The 22,430-nt window shown below is 41.6% G+C and overlaps 1 protein-coding gene across 1 annotated transcript in view; it reads left to right on the forward strand.

Annotated features, from left to right (window-relative positions):
* Positions 1-7,405: 7,405 nt before the first annotated feature.
* The window catches only part of LOC120066493 (transmembrane and coiled-coil domain protein 3-like), a 60,038-nt gene continuing 45,013 nt past the window's right edge, over positions 7,406-22,430 (forward strand). The window contains exon 1 of the mRNA XM_039017906.1: positions 7,406-7,604. Within this exon, the coding sequence (XP_038873834.1) occupies positions 7,458-7,604 (147 nt within the window). The 5' untranslated portion in view covers positions 7,406-7,457. The remainder of the gene's footprint in view (positions 7,605-22,430) is intronic.

A 22,430-nucleotide genomic window follows, 5' to 3' on the forward strand; every position in this document is an offset into this window, starting at 1 on the left:
GATACTTTTGTGTACGTACTGTATTCAGATTAGTAGATTTGGCTATTTCAGCCACACCCGTTGCTGACAGGTGTATAAAATCGAGCACAAAGCCATGCAATCTCCATAGACAAACATGTTTGCAGTAGTGTGGCCTTATTGAAGAGCTTAGTGACTTTCAACGTGACACCATCATAGGATGTCACCTTTCCAACAAGTCAGTTTGTCAAATTTCTTCTCTACTAGAGTGGACCCGGTCAACTGTAAGTTATTGTGAAGTGGAAACGTCTAGGAGCAACAACGACTCAGCTGCGGAGTGGTAGGCCACACAAGCTCACAGAACGGGGACTGCCGAGTGCTGAAGCGTGTAGAGTGTAAAAATCGTCTTTCCTCAGTTGCAACACTCATTACTGAGTTCCAAACTGCCTCTGGAAGCAACGTCAGCACAAAAACTGTTTGTCAGAAGCTTTGTGAAATTGGTTTCCATGGCCAAGCAGCTGCACACAAGCCTAAGATCACCTAGCGCAATGCAAAGCATCGGTTGGAGTGGTGTAAAGCTCGCCGCCATTAGAGACTGGAGCAGTGGAAACTTGTTCTCTGGAGTCATGAATCATGCTTTACCATCTGGCAGTCTGATGGACGAATCTGGGTTTGGCAGATGCCAGGAAAACGCTACCTGCTCGAATGCATAGTGCCAACTGTAAAGTTTGGTTGAGGAGGAATAATCTTGGGCAGTTCTTCATGGTTCTGGCTAGGCCACTTAGTTCCAGTGAAGGGAAATATTAACGCTACAGCATACAATGACATTCTAGACGATTCTGTGCTTCCGACTTTGTGGCACCAGTTTGGGGAAGTCCCTTTCCTGTTTCAGCATGACAATGCCCCCATGCACAAAGCAAGGTCCATACAGAAATGGTTTGTCGAGATCGGTGTGGAAGAATTTGACTGGCATGCACAGAGCCCTGATCTCAACCCCCGTTGAACACCTTTGGGATGAATTGGAACGCCGACTGCGAGCCAGCCTTGACCTCACTAATGCTCTTATGGCTGAATGGAAGCAAGTCCCCACAGCAATGTTCCAACATCTAGTGGAAAGCCTTTCCAGAAGAGTGGAGGATGTTATAGCAGCAAAGGGGGGATCAACTCCATATTAATACCCATGACTTTGGAATGAGATGTTCGACGAGCAGGTGTCCACATACTTTTGGTAATGTAGTGTACGATGGTGGTTCAACTGGTCTGTATTACATTCAGGGTAAATTAGGAGGCAGAGAAAATTCCGGAGTTCAATACATATGGGTCACACTGGACGCTCTGGACACACTGGACGCTCTGGTCGAGGAGTAGGGTTGGTCCGAGCGTTCTGACCTCACAATGGCAGTCAAGCACCCAAGCTAACTGGCTAACGTTGGCTAGCTTTCTAGCTACTTCTAGACACAAATGAGAGAACGCCTCACTCTGACCCTTTTACTCTCCCTAGCAGAGCTGGTTAGGCTGTTTTCATGTTATCCAGAGCATTGGTGACTGTAACTGCCGCTGGCAACAATTTAATTACGCTTTTTTTTGCCGACGTTTACTGACATCGGCCATATTCAACGGGTGTTCAGCGTTTGTAAATGTGTCAATTATTCTGCGCTCTGGCACACTCAGACGAGTGCTCTGAAATTGGAGTAGATAGCCAGAGTGAATTTACGAACGCACCCTTAATGATGTAACCATTTAGCTGAGATTATGTTTACCCCCAATTCACCCCATCTACAGATCAATATCAGGGCAATTCCATGGTAACAGAATCCACGGTAACAGATTCCACAGTAACAGATTCCACGGTAACAGTTTTTTAACTTTAAAATGTATGTCAAACAAAAACCAATGATTGCAAAGTTAAACAAACCATACAACTCAATGCACAAGGATGAATTTGAACCGTTTCCACAAGAAAATTGTGCGAAACCACATTTACTTGAAGAACAGTGCAGAATGACGGTTTGCTCTGTTTTTGCTGTCATTCTGTTCCAAACTTTGCATCTGCACTATTCTTCAAGTACAGTGCATTCGGAAAGTATTCTTCCGTTTTCCATATTTTGTTATGTTACAGCCTTATTATAAAATGTATTCAATAATTTTTTTACCTCATCAATCTACACACAATATCCCATAATGACAAAGCAAAAACAGGTTTTCAGAAATGTTTGTAAATGTATTACAAATACAAAACACACACCTTATTTACATAAGTATTCAGACCCTTTGCTATGGGACTCGAAATTGAGCTCAGGTGCATCCTGTTTCCATTTATCATCCTTGAGATGTTTCTACAACTTTATTGGAGTCCACCTGTGGTAAAGTCAATTGATTGGACATGATTTGAAAAGGCACACACCTGTCTATATACGGTACCACAGTTGATAGTGCATGTCAGAGCAAAAACCAAGCCATGAGGTCGAAGGAATTGTCCGTAAGCTCCGAGACAGGATTATGTCGATGCACAGATCTGAGGAAGGTTACCAAAACATTTATGTAGCATTGAAGGTCCCCAAGAACACAGTGGCCTCCATCATTCTTAAATGAAATAATTTTGGAACCACCAAGACTCTTCCTAGAGCTGGCCAAACTGAACAATTGGGGGAGAAGGGCCTTGGTCAGCGAGGTTACCAAGACGGAAGCCACTCCTCAGTTAAAGCATGACAGCCCGCTTGGAGTTTGCAAAAAGGCACCTAAAGGACTGTCAGACTATGAAAAACAAGATTTTCTCGTCTGATGAAACCAAGATCGAACTCTTTGGCCTGAAGGCCGAGCGTCACGTCTGGAGGAAACCTGGCACCATCCCTACGGTGATGCATGGTTGCCTCTAGTATAATGCTGTGGGGATGTTTTTCAGCTGCAGGGACTGGGAGACTTGTCAGGATTGAGGGAAAGATGAATGGAGCAAAGTACAGAGAAATCCTTGATGAAAACCTGCTGGAGAGTGCTCAGGACCTCAGACTGAGGTGAAGGTTCACCTTCCAACAGGACAAGGACCCTAAGCACACAGCCAAGACAACGCAGGAGTGGCTTCAGTACAAGTCTCTGAATGTCCTTGAGTGCCCCAGTCAGAGCCCAGACTTGAACCCAATCGAACATCTCTGGAGAGACCTGAAAATAGCTGTGCAGCGACGCTCCCCATCCAACCTGACAGAGCTTGAGAGGATCTGCAGAGAAGAATGGGAGAAACTCCCCAAATACAGGTGTGTCAAGCTTGTAGTGTCATACCCAAGAAGACTTGAGGCTGTAATCGCTGCCGAAGGTGCTTCAACAATACTGAGTAAAGGGTCTGAATACTTACGTAAATGTGATATTTCCATTTATTAAAAAAAAAAAAATTTGCTACATTTTATTATTAAACCCGTTTTTGCTTTGTCATTATGGGGATTGTGTGTAGATTGATGAGGATAAAAAAAAAAAAATCTATTTTAGAATAAGGCTGTAACGTAACAAAATATAGAAAAAGTGAAGGGGTCAGAATACTTTCACTGTACATGTGTTTTTATGCACATTTTCTGTGGATATTCTTAAAATAATCCTTATGCATAGAGTTGGTTTGTTTAACTTTGCAATCATTGATTTTTGTCTGACGTATATTTTAAAGTGAAAAATCTGAGTCTGCATCATTCTGTTACCATGGAATTTCACTGATATTGATCTGTAGATGAGGTGAATTGGAGGTAAACACATGCTCTCAGCTAAATGGTTACATCAAGTGTCTCATTAGCCTGTCCAACCCATACCCCCACTTGTATTCTGAGAGGCTATAAGCTATAAAGCGAAGAGATCTGTCTATAAGCAGCTTTATATAGGCTATGTATAGCAGCTAAAAAAGAGTCTATAGCGCAAAGGCTATACGCATTTAAATTGTAATAGAATTTGAAAGAAGTGATATTGCTTAATTTCATACAGTTTTATTAGGTGATACACGACATGAGAATTGCAATTTCTATTGATTGAGCTGCTGGACTGATGTTTGTTTAAATTGGGAAGGTCACCAATCTGCATTAATGTTCTCTCTGTGAGGATCAGAAAAGGGGCAATTATTTACCCACAATGCATTCTTCCAGAGTCCCAGATGCTATTTCTGGTAGATTGGGTCTTCTTGGTGCATCATTTCTATTTGAAATGTTTTGCAGTGGTGGCCACAATTAAAAATATATATATATAGGGGAAACGCTATTATTATATCTCATCTGTTATCCACCACAGATTATTTCCATATCGGTACCTTGAATCTTTTCAATAATGCAAAATGTGTATCTCAAGGTATCTGATAGCTTCTTTTGGTGTTTATTTTCAGTCTAATGTCTAAGGTGGAAGAAGCGTCAGTGAAAGGGATGGCATAGACTTACAGTTAGTCGTATTTGTCGATCAATATTTTATGAGGGGGTAGCAGTGACACACACACACACACACACACACACACACACACACAACCCCTTATACACCCCTGTGTGTGTGTGTTACTATGACCCTGTCTACACACACTGACTGTAGCCCTAATCCCTGCTTTGCTGTAGCCACCTGGTGAACGTGTCCTACTAATGAAACTCATTGGTAAGCACATTAAAACTTGATGACCTAGTGAATACGTTGCTGGCTTGTGTTTGTCAGGTAGCCATGGATCCAATATCCTCATATCTGATTGTACCGATTCTGCAAGGATCCCGAGTGGTGCAGTGGTCTAAGGCACTGCATCTCAGTGCAAGAGGTGTCGCTACAGTCCCTGGTTCGAATCCAGGCTGTATCACATCCAGCCGTGATTGGGAGTCCAATAGGGTGGCGCACAATTGGCCCAGCGTCGTCCAGGTTTGGCCGGGGTAGGCAGTCATTCTAAATAAGAATATGTTCTTAACTGACTTGCCTAGTTAAATAAATAAAAAAGGTCCCTATCGTATTATCAATCAATTGCCTTTTGGTAGTGGGACTATCTCGTACTGCATTACGCCGTATTCAAAAAGGAATCTCAGAGTAGAAGTGCTGATCTAGGATCAGGTCCTCCCTGTCCATATAATCAGAACTGATCCTATATCAGCACTCCGACTCTTTATTAGTATGGTCCCTGATCTAGGATCAGGTCCTCCCTGTCCATATAATCAGAACTGATCCTATATCAGGACTCTTTATGAGTATGGGCCCTGTTCTTTGTCTGTGTCCATTCTGGTGACCCATCACTCAAAAAATACGTTTTTGCATGTAACCAAAATGTTACCCTTTTTCCTTTATAGTGCACTACTTTTGACCAGGGCTCTGGTCCCTATTTCCTTTATAGTGCACTACTAGAGCTCTGGTCCCTATTTCCTTTATAGTGCACTACCAGAGCTCTGGTCCCTATTCCCTTTATAGTGCACTACCAGAGCTCTGGTCCCTATTCCCTTTATAGTGCACTACCAGAGCTCTGGTCCCGGGTGGCGCAGTGGTCTAGGGCACTGCATCGCAGTGCTAGCTGCGCCACCAGAGTCTCTGGGTTCGCGCCCAGGCTGGGCTGGGTTCGCGCCCAGGCTCTGTCGCAGCCGGCCGCAACCGGGAGGTCCGTGGGGCGACGCACAATTGGCATAGCGTCGTCCGTGTTAGGGAGGGTTTGGCCGGTAGGGATATCCTTGTCTCAGTATGTAAAAAAGTATGTCAGTATGTAAAAAAAAATGTAATAAAATGTATGCACTCTACTGTAAGTCGCTCTGGATAAGAGCGTCTGCTAAATGACTAAAATGTAAATGTAAAATGTAAATGTAATGGTCCCTATTTCCTTTATAGTGCACTACCAGAGCTCTGGTCCCTATTCCCTTTATAGTGCACTACCAGGGCTCTGGTCCATATTCCCTTTATAGAGCACTACCAGGGCTCTGGTCCCTATTCCCTTTATAGAGCACTACCAGAGCTCTGGTCCCTATTCCCTTTATAGTGCACTACCAGAGCTCTGGTCCCTATTTCCTTTATAGTGCACTACCAGAGCTATGGTCCCTATTCCCTTTTTATAGTGCACTACCAGAGCTCTGGTCCCTATTCCCTTTATAGAGCACTACCAGAGCTCTGGTCCCTATTCCCTTTATAGTGCACTACCAGGGCTCTGGTCCCTATTCCCTTTATAGTGCACTACCAGGGCTCTGGTCCCTATTTCCTTTATAGTGCACTACCAGGGCTCTGGTCCCTATTCCCTTTATAGAGCACTACCAGAGCTCTGGTCCCTATTCCCTTTATAGTGCACTACCAGGGCTCTGGTCCCTATTTCCTTTATAGTGCACTACCAGGGCTCTGGTCCCTATTCCCTTTATAGAGCACTACCAGAGCTCTGGTCCCTATTTCCTTTATAGTGCACTACCAGGGCTCTGGTCCCTATTCCCTTTATAGAGCACTACCAGGGCTCTGGTCCATATTCCCTTTATAGTGCACTACCAGGGCTCTGGTCCCTATTCCCTTTATAGAGCACTACCAGGGCTCTGGTCAAAAGTAGTGCACTATAAAGGGAATAGGGTGTCATTTTAGGCACAACCCAAGCCTCACCAGTAAATCAAGAGAGGAAGGATTACAGCAACAACACGCCTGTGTGGATTACAGATAAGGTATTCTATTCAGGTAGGAAGACTTTCAACACCTTAAAAGCACATTTATATTTTCACAGTTTCACAGTTGGAGAACCACCGAGTTGGGCGGATGAAACTAGTCGTAAACACTAAGCAATCTACATGAATACATGAATGAAAAAGGCTTGTGGGACTTGGCCAAGACTAGAATGGTTGGCCTGTTCCCAATCCCATGGCCTCTGGTCCTGGTAGGGTGGATCTCTATGCGCAAAGAGTAAACACTCAAGGCACTGTCCTTTGTCCTTTTTGTTTCTAGTCCTTAATTGCTTTGAGGGCTAGCTTTGTTTTGTTTGATACTGGCTCCAGGGGGAATGGGTTAGATAAGGTGTGTGTGTGTGTGCGTGCGTGCGTGTGTGTGTGTGTGTGTGCGTGCGAGAAGAGACTACTGTGGCAGCCTACATTTGTCCTTTCAGATTTTATTATGGTGACATCAGTTTCTGTTGTTTAACATGTTTGGAATGATTGGAGTAGTGATAGGATTATGATAGGCTGAGACGTCTGCAAACAGCTTAAGACACTGTCTCCAGTATGGTGGAGGGTGGAATGATAGCAGGGAAATGTTATAAGGACACGCATGACGCCCAAACTGATATTTCATTTCAGAATTTATTAGGCAAGGGTTTGGTTAAGGTTAGGGTTAAGGTAAAGGTCAGTTGTAGGTTTTGGCTGGTCGGTTTAAGCGTCGGCTGTGTCCTTAACCTCACCCACGGCAGAACGATAGGGTTAACCTCCTCCTCCTGCTCAGCAGCCCTTCAACTGGGCGGAGTCTGGGTGCACATTGTTTAGTGTTTTCGGCTTTGGAAGGAGAGAGAGAATGGTCATATCAGTCTGTGTGAAGGGTCGGTCGACAAGGATCGTGTCAGACTACAAATGATGAAACATCGTGAACGGAACACTACACCGACTCAAATTCCTAAACCCAACCGCGAGACCGACTCGATGATTATGGCCACCGCTGACTCAGCAGTGAGAAGTTTATCAGAAGTCGAAAAATACCTTAACAGCCGGAACGAAATGGTAATAACGACTTTTTTCATTATTTCTTCTACTCCACATAGCCTACGCTGCTCAAACATAAGGAGGCATTGTACTGTATCGTCATCATAGTGCAGCGAAAGCATCAATATGCGAACACCTGCTGTGTCCCAGTTTTCGTTCAAATCTGATCAAATCTGATTTTACTCACTGGGTCATTCATTTCTTATGTAGGCTTTTGCGCGCATGAATTGGTCTGCTATCTTAGCGTATTGAGGCTCTCTAGTATGTAGGCTACATTGTGTACCATTGCTTGTGTTCATTACATTTTAGGGGAAACTCGTCTATTATTTTCAGCCCTGTTCATATTTTTAACAGATAAAAAAAAAAGTCAATCATACCATTCAGAATTTCCTAATACATGTTTGGTTGATATTGGAGAAAAAAATAAGAAAATTGTATTTAACTGTGATTTTAATTTTTTTAACAGTTTAAAAAAATAACATAGTAGAATGGTTTTGGTTCAATGCAAATGTGCCCTTCTGGTGTCGAAAGCAATGTTCTGTTCTCTCTTCTCTGTTCCGTTTTCTGTTATTCTGTTCTGATCTCTTACAATGGTTACTGCTCCAAATGACAGCTGTATAGACATGTTAGGAGTCAGATAAATGTTTTAACAGCTGTATAGACATGTTATGAGTCAGATAAATGTTTTAACAGCTGGATAGACATGTTAGGAGTCAGATAAATGTTTTAACAGCTGTATAGACATGTTATGGGTCAGATAAATGTTTTAACAGCTGGATACACATGTTATGAGTCAGATAAATGTTTTAACAGCTGGATAGACATGTTAGGAGTCAGATAAATGTTTTAACAGCTGGATAGACATGTTAGGAGTCAGATAAATGTTTTAACAGCTGTATAGACATGTTAGGAGTCAGATAAATGTTTTAACAGCTGTATAGACATGTTATGGGTCAGATAAATGTTTTAACAGCTGGATACACATGTTATGAGTCAGATAAATGTTTTAACAGCTGGATAGACATGTTAGGAGTCAGATAAATGTTTTAACAGCTGTATAGACATGTTATGGGTCAGATAAATGTTTTAACTGCTGTATAGACATGTTATGGGTCAGATAAATGTTTTAACTGCTGTATAGACATGTTATGAGTCAGATAAATGTTTTAACAGCTGTATAGACATGTTAGGAGTCAGATAAATGTTTTAACAGCTGTATAGACATGTTATGAGTCAGATAAATGTTTTAACAGCTGGATAGACATGTTAGGAGTCAGATAAATGTTTTAACTGCTGTATAGACATGTTAGGAGTCAGATAAATGTTTTAACAGCTGGATAGACATGTTAGGAGTCAGATAAATGTTTTAACAGCTGGATAGACATGTTAGGAGTCAGATAAATGTTTTAACAGCTGGATAGACATGTTAGGAGTCAGATAAATGTTTTAACAGCTGTATAGACATGTTAGGAGTCAGATAAATGTTTTAACTGCTGTATAGACATGTTATGAGTCAGATAAATGTTTTAACAGCTGTATAGACATGTTAGGAGTCAGATAAATGTTTTAACAGCTGTATAGACATGTTAGGAGTCAGATAAATGTTTTAACAGCTGTATAGACATGTTAGGAGTCAGATAAATGTTTTAACAGCTGTATAGACATGTTAGGAGTCAGATAAATGTTTTAACTGCTGTATAGACATGTTAGGAGTCAGATAAATGTTTTAACAGCTGGATAGACATGTTAGGAGTCAGATAAATGTTTTAACAGCTGGATAGACATGTTAGGAGTCAGATAAATGTTTTAACAGCTGGATAGACATGTTAGGAGTCAGATAAATGTTTTAACTGCTGTATAGACATGTTAGGAGTCAGATAAATGTTTTAACTGCTGTATAGACATGTTAGGAGTCAGATAAATGTTTTAACAGCTGGATAGACATGTTAGGAGTCAGATAAATGTTTTAACTGCTGTATAGACATGTTAGGAGTCAGATAAATGTTTTAACAGCTGTATAGACATGTTAGGAGTCAGATAAATGTTTTAACAGCTGGATAGACATGTTAGGAGTCAGATAAATGTTTTAACAGCTGTATAGACATGTTAGGAGTCAGATAAATGTTTTAACAGCTGGATAGACATGTTAGGAGTCAGATAAATGTTTTAACAGCTGGATAGACATGTTAGGAGTCAGATAAATGTTTTAACAGCTGGAGAGTTTTAGCTCATTCCATGTTATTACAATGTTACAGCTGTACAAGTATTATGAAATCCCCGAGGGTCTTATTGAATAACATGGACTTGTGCACATTATGTAAACGACTTGAGCACTTGGTAATTGTATTGATAGTTTACACCTTATTTCAAGTAGAGGATAAAATAACCTTATGTTTCAAGATGCATTTAAATGGTTGTTAATATCAGAGTGGCACAATTAAGGAAGTCATTGTTGAACACTGATCCTAATACTAGGCCATCATGCAAATCTAAAACAAAACCCTCTTATAGGCCACGCACGCACGCACGCACGCACGCACTGTTTCCTCCTGCCTGGAACACGGTGTGTCTCGTGATTGTTTGTGGAGACATTACAAACCAGAAATTCACTCAACTGTTAAAGCGAGAGCAAGTTGTTTCTCTTTCTGCTGTAGCGATCGTGCCTTCAGGGCAAATTACATTTCATGGATTAACTGATTTGTATGACTGTTGACTGACTGTTGACTGACTGTTGACTGACTGGTTATTTCCAGGCTGTTTATCATGTTTGAACCTGAGTGATGTCTTGACCTGGTTGTTAAAAGTGTCAAGTCCAAGTTCCTCTTATTAGATCACTCACTGTCTCACCTCTCCTTCACAATATGAGTAATACATTAACATCCACATGGTTCATCTGGTCACTTTTGACATTTATCACCTCAATTATAGCTACACAGATCCCACTTCAAGTCAAATTTTATTAGTCACGTGTGCCGAATACAACAGTTGTTGACCTTACTGTGAAATGCTTACTTACAAGCCCTTAACCAACAATGTAGTTCAAGAAATAGAGTTGAGAAAATATTTACTAAATAAACTAAGGTAAAAAATAAAATAAAAAGTAACACAATAAAATATCAATAACGAGGCTATAAACATTGGGCACCGGGAACCGAGTGCGGGGGTACAGGTTAGTCGAGGTAATTTGTTCATGTAGGTGGGGGTAAAGTAACCATGCATAGATAATAAACAGCGAGTAGCAGCAGTGGTAAAATAAAGGGGGGGGGGGGGGGGGGTGTCAATGTAAATAGTCTGGGTGGCCATTTGATTAATTGTTCAGCAGTCTTATGGCTTGGGGGTAGAAGCTGTTAAGAAGCCTTTTGGACCTAGACATGGCGCTCCGGTACCTCTTGCCATGAGGTAGCAGAGAGAAACGTTTATGACGGGTGACTGGAGTCTTTGAAAAAAAATTGGGCCTAATACCGCCTGGTATTTAGGTCCTGGATGGCAGGAAGCTTGGCCCTAGGGATGTACTGGGCCGTACGCACAACCCTCTGTAGCGGCTTACGGTCGGATGCCGAGCATTTGCCATACCAGGCGGTGATGCAACCAGTCAGGATGTAGAACCGGTCTGCTGTAGAACTTTTTGAGGATCTGGGGACCCATGACAAATCTTTTCAGTCACCTGAGGGGGAAAAGATTTTGTCGTGCCCTCTTCATGACTGTCTTGGTGTGTTTGGACCATGATAGTTTGTTGGTGATGTGGACACCAAGGAACTTGAAACTCTTGACCTGCTCCACTACAGCCCTGTTGATGTGAATGGGGGCCTGTTAAGCTTGCCTTTTCCTGTAGTCCACGATCAGCTCCTTAGTCTTGCTCATGTTGAGTGAGAGGTTGTTATCCTGGCACCACACTGCCACACTGCCTCCTCCCTATAGACTGTCTCATCGTTGTCGGTGATCAGGCCTACCACTGTTGTGTCGTCAGCAAACTTAATGATGGTGTTGGAGTTTTGCTTGGCCACGCAGTCGTGGGTGAACAGGGAGTACAGGAGGAGACTACGAACGCACCCCTGAGGGGCCCCTGTGTTGAGGATCAGCGTGGCAGATGTGTTGTTGCCTACCCTCACCACCTAGGGGCGTCCCTTCAGGAAGTCCAGGATCCAGTTGCAGAGGGACGTGTTTAGTCCCAGGGTACTTAGCTTAGTGATGAGCTTTGTGGGCACTATGGTGTTGAACGCTGAGCTGTAGTCAATGAACACCATTCTCACATAGGTGATCCTTTTGTCCAGGGTGGGAAAGGGCGGTGTGGAGAGCGATTGAGATTGCATCATCTGTGGATCTGTCTAACACCAATGTCCTTAATGCATTGCACTGGGCTGCAATCCAACTGTAGGCCTATGCTTGATATACTTTATAGGCAAATGTATCTGCATTGATATACATGTTTTATCCCTTAGCCTACCAAGGTTAATATAGTTTTGTGATTTAATATTTTCAGACATGATTTAGAATTTGTTATTTAGTTTAAGTTTGATAAAAACATTTCTATTTCTTTTGTATATTGCTTAGTTTCAGTTTTAGTGTTAGGAGCCATTTATGTGTTTTTAGGATGTCACTTCTTGCCACTGGGGGGTCAGTACGACATAAGGCGATAGACATACATCTCTGTATCTGTGTCATGATGGCGTCTATGAGAGCATGGGCAGCGCCATTGAGGCGGCCATCGCCGTCTTAAATAGTCAATTTTCTTCTTCACAAGTAAAATGAATTGGCTGATCCCTCCTGATGACCCGGCTGTCACGACTCCAACCGGGTCATCAAGTCATGCCAACCGGGACACCAAGTCATGCCAACCGGGAATCCAAGTCATGCCAACCGGGTCATCAAGTCATGCCAACCGGGACACCAAGTCATGCCAACCGGGAATCCAAGTCATGCCAACCGGGTCATCAAGTCATGCCAACTGGGACATCAGGAGGGATTAGCCAATGAAGTTGGAAGTCCCGCCCAGTTGACTAAATCAAAATGGCGAAAGTCCTCAAATGGCGAAAGTCCCCCATGCTAACACAGACTTTTGGCCGCTAGAGGACTCCATACAACTCCATGGTCAGGACATAGGTTTGGTTAGGTTTAAATATTAAAACTATCCTAATCTGGATTTAAAGGATAAGAACTCTTTAAAAAAAAACTTTAGTAGTAGATGTAAGAAGAATCCAGTACCTTTACCTTTATCTGACAGAGAGAGGAAACAACAAATGAAGTTATGTTATGTAAAGTTATGTTTCTGTAATATTAAACATGTATCTAACCCCTTCAAATAGGGTTGATGAAAACAGCTGCAACAACGGCAAAAACATAAACAATACAACACTTCTTCACAAATCTCTCGTGTCACAGCCAGCTTGTGTTTGTTTGTTTGGGGGGAGTTTCCGTTCAACCAAACACGATTTTCTGGTTTATCTTCAAGAAGACTCTGTGTTCCAGAGAGGCGGTTTCTCAAGCCTGATGACAGGCTGAATATTCTCTCCACAAATGCTTGGGATGCAGGGACAGAAACCAGATCCACTGCCACAGAGAACAGATTAGAGTTAACAGCCATGCTCACCTGCCAGAACTGGAGAGGTGACATAGTAAACATTTCCCCTTTTACCTATTCCAGGTATTTCCGCAGCTCACACAGGTCACTTAATGCACTGCCACGTTGACCCTTCAAATGGACAGTGACCTCAAACACAAGCAAATCAAATTTGATTGGTCACATACACATGTTTAGCAGATGTTATTGCGAGTGTAGCGAAATTCTTGTGCTTCTAATTCCAACAGTGCAGCAATATCTAACATGGTAATCTAACAATTCCACAACAACTACCTAATAGACACAAATCTAAGTAAAGGAATGGAATAAGAATATATATACTACCGTTCAAAAATTTGGGGTCACTTAGAAATGTCCTTGTTTATGAAAGAAAAGCTATTTTTGCTCAGTTGTGCACCGGGCCTCCCACTCGTCTTTCTATTCTGGTTAGGGCCAGTTTGCGCTGTTCTGTGAAGGGAGTAGTACACAGCGTTGTACGAGATCTTCGGTTTCTTGTCAATTTCTCACATGGAATAGCCTTCATTTCTCAGAACAAAAATAGACTGGCGAGTTTCAGAAGAAAGTTCTTTGTTTCTGTCCATTTTGAGCCTGTAATCGAACCCACAAATGCTGATGCACCAGATACTCAACTAGTCTAAAGAAGGACAGTTTTATTGCTTCTTTAATCAGCACTACAGTTTTCACCTGTGCTAACATAATTGCAAAAGGGTTTTCTAATGATCAATTAGCCTTTTAAAATTATAAACTTGGATTATCTTACACAACGTGCCATTGGAACACAGGAGTGATGGTTGCTGATAATGGGCCTCTGTACGCCTATGTAGATATTTCATTAAAAATCTGCCGTTTCCAGCTGCAATAGTCATTTACAACATTAACAATGTCTACACTGTATTTCTGATCAATTTGATGTTATTTTAATGGACAAAATTTTATGGATAAAAGTCTTTCAAAAACAAGGACATTTCTAAGTGACCTCAAACTTTTGAACGTTAGTGTACATATAAATATATGGATGAGCAATGACAGAGCCGCATAGGCAAGATGCAATAGATGGTAAAAAATACAGTATATACATATGAGATGAGTGATGCAAGATATGTAAACATTATTTAAGTGGCATTATTAAAGTGACTAGTGATCCATTTATTAAAGTGGCCAATGATTTCAAGTCTGTATGTAGGCAGCAGCCTCTCTCTGTTAGTGATGGCTGTTTAACAGTCTGAAGGCCTTGAGATAGAAGCTGTTTTTCAGTCTCTCGGTCCCAACTTTGATGCACCTCTACTGACCTGTACTGGTAGCGGAGTGAACAGGCAGTGGCTCGGGTGGTTGATGTCCTTGATGATCTTTTTGGCCTTCCTGTGACATCGGGTGCTGTAGGTGTCCTGGAGGGCAGGTAGTTTGCCCCCGGTCATGCGTTGTGCAGACCGCACCACCCTCAATCTTCTATGCGAGGAAGCTATATTTCTGTGGTTGAGATTCTTGCTGGATTCAACGTGCTGGCATCGTGCTGGGGTCCTTCTGCTACACGACTGTACTCTCTGATTTGCTGAAGTACAAAAGACTGCTTCCCTCATCAGTGGCTCTATCTCTGTGGAGCGAAGTGCCAGGGACATACTTCGGTCATCAGGCAAGCTGCTGCAGGGGTTGGATCGAAGTTTGCTGCCAGAGGATTTAAGTATGCATGCGAAGCACTCATGCAGTGACTTCAGGAGGATCCGTGCCAACTTTTTTGCAGCAGTAGGTGACTGCAAGTGTGCCTCAAGGTTGAGAATGCATGGCACCACATCAGACAGCGACTGGCTGTCACTTTAAAGTGGGTCGGTGGGGATTGCGAATGGCTCCAGCAACATCACAAGCTGTTCTAGCTTGGCCCAGTCACGCTCCGTGCTCGCCCTCAGATTTCTTCCCTGCTAGCTAGTGATAGCTAGTGTTAGTGATGCACTAGCTAGGCCTATTTGCAGCATCGGCATCTACTGGCAGCATTTACCCGCCAGATTCAGAAGCTCAAGGACCCCATAAAAAACAGCTTGAAAACCCCATTAGATTTTCTCCAAAGTTTAGAATGAAGAAAAACTCAAACTAAACATAATAATTTTTTATTTTATTGTATTTTTGCAGCCAAAGATAATAGTTTCAGGATTGTTTTAGTTTTTAACTTGTTTAAAAAAAAAATCAGTTCACTAAATAGTTTTTCCAATTTATATTTTTTTAGTTTCAGTTTTTGTTTACTATAATAAACTTGTAGCCTACTTATCTTTCCTGTTCTTGCCAGCCGGACAACTTTTAACCAGGATGCAATACAGTTGAACATTATGAGGCCTATAACTCAAACTATGGTTGTCACTTTATAATGTACCTTGATAATCCCCCTGACTAAGAGCTCAACATATTAAGACGTCATAACTCAACTAGCGGTTATACTTAATGACACATGATTAAAGTTTCACATTCGTAAGTTGTCTGACTGGTTCTCACTTCTTCTTCGTTACCTCTTTACTTCTTTACCTCCTTACTTTTTTACCCTGCGTTTATGCTTAACTTCCTTCTTTCTGCCGATAATGAATTACCTGTACTTAATCTATGCCAAGTCAGGTTTTCACAAGCCTTTATAACTAGACCTACTCCTATACTATACTACTACAGCTTTAACATTCACAAGCTGTCTGACTGGTGCTTACTTATTCCTTTAAGTTCCTCACACTTCATTCACGTTTATTCCAGCCACCCAAGCCATAGACTGTTCTCTCTGCTTCCGCGCGTCAAGCAGTACCAGTGCATCAAGTCTGACACCAACAGGCTCCTGAACAGCGTCTATCCCCAATCCATAAGACTGCTAAATAGCTTTAAAAAAAAATGGCTACCCGCTCTATCTGAGTTGAGCCTTGAATTGTATTTATATTTTAGAAATTTGATTTATTCTGTCTTCATGTACACTCACAGGACTCTATATATACACACACACACACACACACACACACACACGCATGATAACATGATGACATACACACTATTCACACACGTACACATGGATTTTGTGTTGTAGATATGTGGTAGTGGAGTATGGGCCTGAGGGCACACATTAGTGTGTTGGGAATTCTGTAATGAATGTATTGTGATGTTTTTAAAATTGTATAACTGCCTTAATTCTGCCGGACACCAGGAAGAGTAGCTGCTGCCTTGGCAGGAATTAATGGGGATCCATAATAAATACAAATATACGCTGCTGCTACTCTGTTTATCATATATCCTGATGCCTAGTCACCTTACCCCTATACATATCTACCTCTATCACTCCAGTATCCCTGTACATTGGAAATATGGTATTGGAGCAAACCCTGTGTAGTGGAAAAACCACTCAGGAGGCAGTCCGACGAGGAACAGGATGACCTGTGTTTTCTTCAGGTCATATAAGATAACAAATCTGATTTCTTATTTTCTATTTATCTCGTGTTTTTGATCTACCTTATTTTTAGTACTACGTTGATATTGATTACTGCATTGGGTTTAGAGATTGCAAGAAAGGCATTTCACTGTACTTGTGCGCACTACAGTCCCTGGTTCGAATCCAGGCTGCATCACATCTGGCCGTGATTGGGAGGTCCGCGCACAATTGGCCCAGTGTCGTCCGGGTTTGGCCGGGGGTAGGCCATCATTGTAAATAAACATTTGTTCTTAACTGACTTGGCTAGTTAAATAAAGGTTAAATAAAATAAAAAAACTTTTTAAACTAGAGGTCAACCGATTAATCGGAATGGCCGATTAATTAGGGCCGATTACCGGCATTTTTGGACACCGATTATGGCCGATTACGTTGCACTTCACGAGGAGACTGCGTGGCAGGCTGACTACCTGTTATGTGAGTCCAGCAAGGAGCCAAGGTGAGGTGCTAGCTAGCATTAAACTTATCTTATAAAAAACAATCAGTCTTAACATAATCACTAGTTAACTACACACGGTTGATGATATTACTAGGTTAACTAGCTTGTCCTGCGTTGCATATAATCAATGCGGTGCCTGTTAATTTATCATTGAATCACAGCCAACTTCGCCAAACAGGTGATTTAACAAGCACATTCGCAAAAAAAGCACTGTCGTTGCACCAATGTGTACCTAACCATAAACATCAACGCCTTTCTTAAAATCAATACACAAGTATATCTTTTTAAACCTGCATATTTAGTTAATATTGCCTGCTAATATGAATTTCTTTTAACTAGGGAAATTGTGTCACTTCTCTTGCGTTCTGTGCAAGCAGAGTCAGGGTGTATTCAGCAGTTTGGGCCACCTGGCTCGTTGCGAACTGTGTGAAGACCATTTCTTCCTAACAAAGACCATAATTAATTTCCCAAAATTGTACATAATTATGACATAACATTGAAGGTTGTGCAATGTAACAGCAATATTTAGACTTAGGGATGCCACCCGTTAGATAAAATACGTAACGGTTGCGTATTTCACTGAAAGAATAAATGTTTTGTTTTCGAAATGATAGTGTTACGGCTGATTTCCTCCTCTTTGTCTGAAGAGGAGGTGTAGGGATCGGACCAAGACGCAGAGTGGAAAGAGTCCATGTTTTATTATCAAATAAACTGAACACTACACGAAACAAAATAACAAAAGAGAATCTAACCGACAAACAGTCCCGTGTGGCACAACTACTGACACGGAAAACAAACACCCACAAAACACACGTGAAACCCAGGCTGCCTAAGTATGATTCTCAATCAGGGACAACGATTGACAGCTGCCTCTGATTGAGAATCATACCAGGCCGAACACAAAATCCCAACATAGAAAATCACACATAGACAACCCACCCAACTCACGCCCTGACCATACTAAATAAATACAAAACAAGGGAAAACAGGTCAGGAACGTGACAGATAGTTTCCGGATTCGACCATATTAATGACCTAAGGCTCGTATTTCTGTGTATTATTATATTATAATTAAGTCTATGATTTGATAGCGCAGTCTGACTGAGCGGTGGTAGGCAGCAGCAGGCTCGTAAACATTCATTCAAACAGCACTTTCCTGCATTTGCCAGCAGCTCTTCGCTGTGCTTCAAGCATTGCGCTGTTTATGACTTCAAGCCAATTAACTCCCGAGATTAGGCTGGCAATACTAAAGTACCTATTAGAACATCCAATAGTCAAAGGTATATGAAATACAAATGGAATAGAGAGAAATAGTCCTATAATTCCTATAATAACTACAACCTAAAACTTCTTACCTGGGAATATTGAAGACTCATGTTAAAAGGAACCACCAACTTTCATATGTTCTGAGCAAGGAACTTAAATGTTAGCTTTTTTACATGGCACATATTGCACTTTTACTTTCTTCTCCAACACTTTGTTTTTGCATTATTTAAACCAAATTGAACCTGTTTTATTATATATTTGAGACTAAATTGATTTTATTGATGTATTATATTAAGTTAAAATAAGTGTTCATTCAGTATTGTTGTAATTGTCATTATTACAAATATATATATTTATATATATATATATATAAAAATTGCAGATTAATCGGTATCGTCTTTTTTTGGTTGTCCAATAATCGGTATCGGCGTTGAAAAATCATACTCGGTCGACCTCTAATTTAAACTTGAAACTTGCTTTCCTCCTTTCCTTTCTTCATTATTTCCTTCCTTCTTTCTGTAGAAAACGACTGCACTTTTCCTTGAAATCCCCAACTTCAACTAGATGCAGGGATCGGGGGGGCCCAGCGGTGATACAAGCCCTCCTTCAGCTCGTGCTGTAGACTGCAGTACTGTTATTTTACATTTCCACAGCCTCCTTGCAGCTGTGGCTCTAGTCTTTAAGTCTACGATTTAAGCCTACGATTTAAGCCTAGTGGTTAGAGTGTTGGGCGTTAGTAACCGAAAGGTTGCAAGTTCGAATCCCCGAGCTGACAAGGTACACATCTGTTGTTCTGCCCCTGAACAAGGCAGTTAACCCACTGTTCCTAGGCTGTCATTGAAAATAAGAATTTGTTCTTAACTGACTTGCCTAGTTAAATAAAGGTCAATTTTTTTTTTTTTTTTTTTTTTTTTTAACTGATTGAGGTCTATAGTACTTTCTCAGAAGATTGATGGACTGTAACCATCCCTACTGGAACTCAGCCTTTTTTGCTCACCATATTTTTTTTTAGCTGTTTGACAATGTGTCCGTGTTTCCATAACTTGATAATGCCACAGCTTCCTTACAACGGTGACTCTTGGTTTAAACTGATTTGGCCCTACGTACTGTAGGGCCATACAGTGGGATCCGAAATCATTGACACCATTGAAAAAGATTAGCAAAAATGACTGTATATTTCAGATGCCAAACCCACTGCTGGTGAGCGTAGTCAAACAGCTCTATTTTCATGACCAAAACACCAGTTTCAATCCAAGAGCCACGGCTGTTTAGCAAACCCCGGGCGTTTACATTTGTTGAATGACATGAAAATAGAGCTCTTTGGACACGCACACCAGTGGTGGGTTCGGCATCGAAATGAGAATGTATGAGCAGAAAATAACCCCATACCTACTGCAAATATGGTGGATCTTTGATGTTATGGGGCTATTTTGCTTCCACTGGTCCTGGGGCCCTTGTTAACGGTATCTTTATCCACTACCAGGTTATTTTTGCTCCAAAACCTGTTTGCCAGGAGAGATCTTCCAGCAAGGCAATAACTCTAAGCACACATCAACATCCACAAAGAAATTGTATACTGACCACAAAATCTACATTTTTATAATGGCCAATCTCAGTCTCCGTACTTGAAACCCATTGAACACCTGTGGTTTGACTTGAAGAGGACCGTCCATAAGGACAGGCAAAGGATATCAATGATATAGAAGTATTCTGTACCGAGGAATGGTCTACAATCCCTCCCAATGGGTTCTCCAACTCATAAAACATTTCAGAAAAATGCTCAGTGCCGTTATCCTCACAAGGTGAGGTATTGAAAAACAGACGGGCCAATCATTTTGACCCCTACCCTTTTCGAGAGAAAAAAATGCTTGTTAAACAAAAAATGTCTCTGAACAATTGTATTAGTAGTAGTATTGAGCATACAATATAGCTCAGTGTTTGAATGATATTTTATACTGTAATTTTTGCTCATATTTTTCAAGGGTGTCAATCATTTCAGACTGTATACATGGCTGGAGGTCTAAGTCTAGTCTATATGATACACATGGCTGGAGGTCTACAGTAGGTCTAGTCTATATGATACACATGGCTGGAGGTCTAAGTCTAGTCTATATGATACACATGGCTGGAGGTCTAAGTCTAGTCTATATGATACACATGGCTGGAGGTCTACAGTAGGTCTAGTCTATATGATACACATGGCTGGAGGTCTACAGTAGGTCTAGTCTATATGATACACATGGCTGGAGGTCTAAGTCTAGTCTATATGATACACATGGCTGGAGGTCTAAGTCTAGTCTATATGATACACATGGCTGGAGGTCTACAGTAGGTCTAGTCTATATGATACACATGGCTGGAGGTCTAAGTCTAGTCTATATGATACACATGGCTGGAGGTCTAAGTCTAGTCTATATGATACACATGGCTGGAGGTCTACAGTAGGTCTAGTCTATATGATACACATGGCTGGAGGTCTACAGTAGGTCTAGTCTATATGATACACATGGCTGAAGGCCTAAGTCTAGTCTATATGATACACATGGCTGGAGGTCTAAGTCTAGTCTATATGATACACATGGCTGGAGGTCTAAGTCTAGTCTATATGATACACATGGCTGGAGGCCTACAGTAGGTCTAGTCTATATGATACACATGGCTGGAGGTCTAAGTCTAGTCTATATGATACACATGGCTGGAGGTCTAAGTCTAGTCTATATGATACACATGGCTGGAGGTCTACAGTAGGTCTAGTCTATATGATACACATGGCTGGAGGTCTACAGTAGGTCTAGTCTATATGATACACATGGCTGGAGGTCTAAGTCTAGTCTATATGATACACATGGCTGGAGGTCTAAGTCTAGTCTATATGATACACATGGCTGGAGGTCTACAGTAGGTCTAGTCTATATGATACACATGGCTGGAGGTCTAAGTCTAGTCTATATGATACACATGGCTGGAGGTCTAAGTCTAGTCTATATGATACACATGGCTGGAGGTCTACAGTAGGTCTAGTCTATATGATACACATGGCTGGAGGTCTACAGTAGGTCTAGTCTATATGATACACATGGCTGGAGGCCTAAGTCTAGTCTATATGATACACATGGCTGGAGGTCTAAGTCTAGTCTATATGATACACATGGCTGGAGGTCTAAGTCTAGTCTATATGATACACATGGCTGGAGGTCTAAGTCTAGTCTATATGATACACATGGCTGGAGGTCTACAGTAGGTCTAGTCTATATGATACACATGGCTGGAGGTCTACAGTAGGTCTAGTCTATATGATACACATGGCTGAGGGTCTACAGTAGGTCTAGTCTATATGATACACATGGCTGGAGGCCTAAGTCTAGTCTATATGATACACATGGCTGGAGGTCTAAGTCTAGTCTATATGATACACATGGCTGGAGGTCTAAGTCTAGTCTATATGATACACATGGCTGGAGGTCTATGTCTAGTCTATATGATACACATGGCTGGAGGTCTAAGTCTGGTCTATATGATACACATGGCTGGAGGTCTACAGTAGGTCTAGTCTATATGATACACATGGCTGGAGGTCTAAGTCTAGTCTATATGATACACATGGCTGGAGGTCTAAGTCTAATCTATATGATACACATGGCTGGAGGTCTACAGTAGGTCTAGTCTATATGATACACATGGCTGGAGGTCTACAGTAGGTCTAGTCTATATGATACACATGGCTGGAGGTCTACAGTAGGTCTAGTCTATATGATACACATGGCTGGAGGCCTACAGTAGGTCTAGTCTATATGATACATGGCTGGATGTCTACAGTAGGTCTAGTCTATATGATACACATGGCTGGATGTCTACAGTAGGTCTAGTCTATATGATACACATGGCTGGATGTCTACAGTAGGTCTAGTCTATATGATACACATGGCTGGAGGCCTACAGTAGGTCTAGTCTATATGATACACATGGCTGGATGTCTACAGTAGGTCTAGTCTATATGATACACATGGCTGGATGTCTACAGTAGGTCTAGTCTATATGATACACATGGCTGGAGGTCTAAGTCTAGTCTATATGATACACATGGCTGGAGGTCTACAGTAGGTCTAGTCTATATGATAC

Source organism: Salvelinus namaycush, chromosome 21 (genome assembly GCF_016432855.1).
Source record: "Salvelinus namaycush isolate Seneca chromosome 21, SaNama_1.0, whole genome shotgun sequence".
NCBI classification, from domain to species: domain Eukaryota; kingdom Metazoa; phylum Chordata; class Actinopteri; order Salmoniformes; family Salmonidae; genus Salvelinus; species Salvelinus namaycush.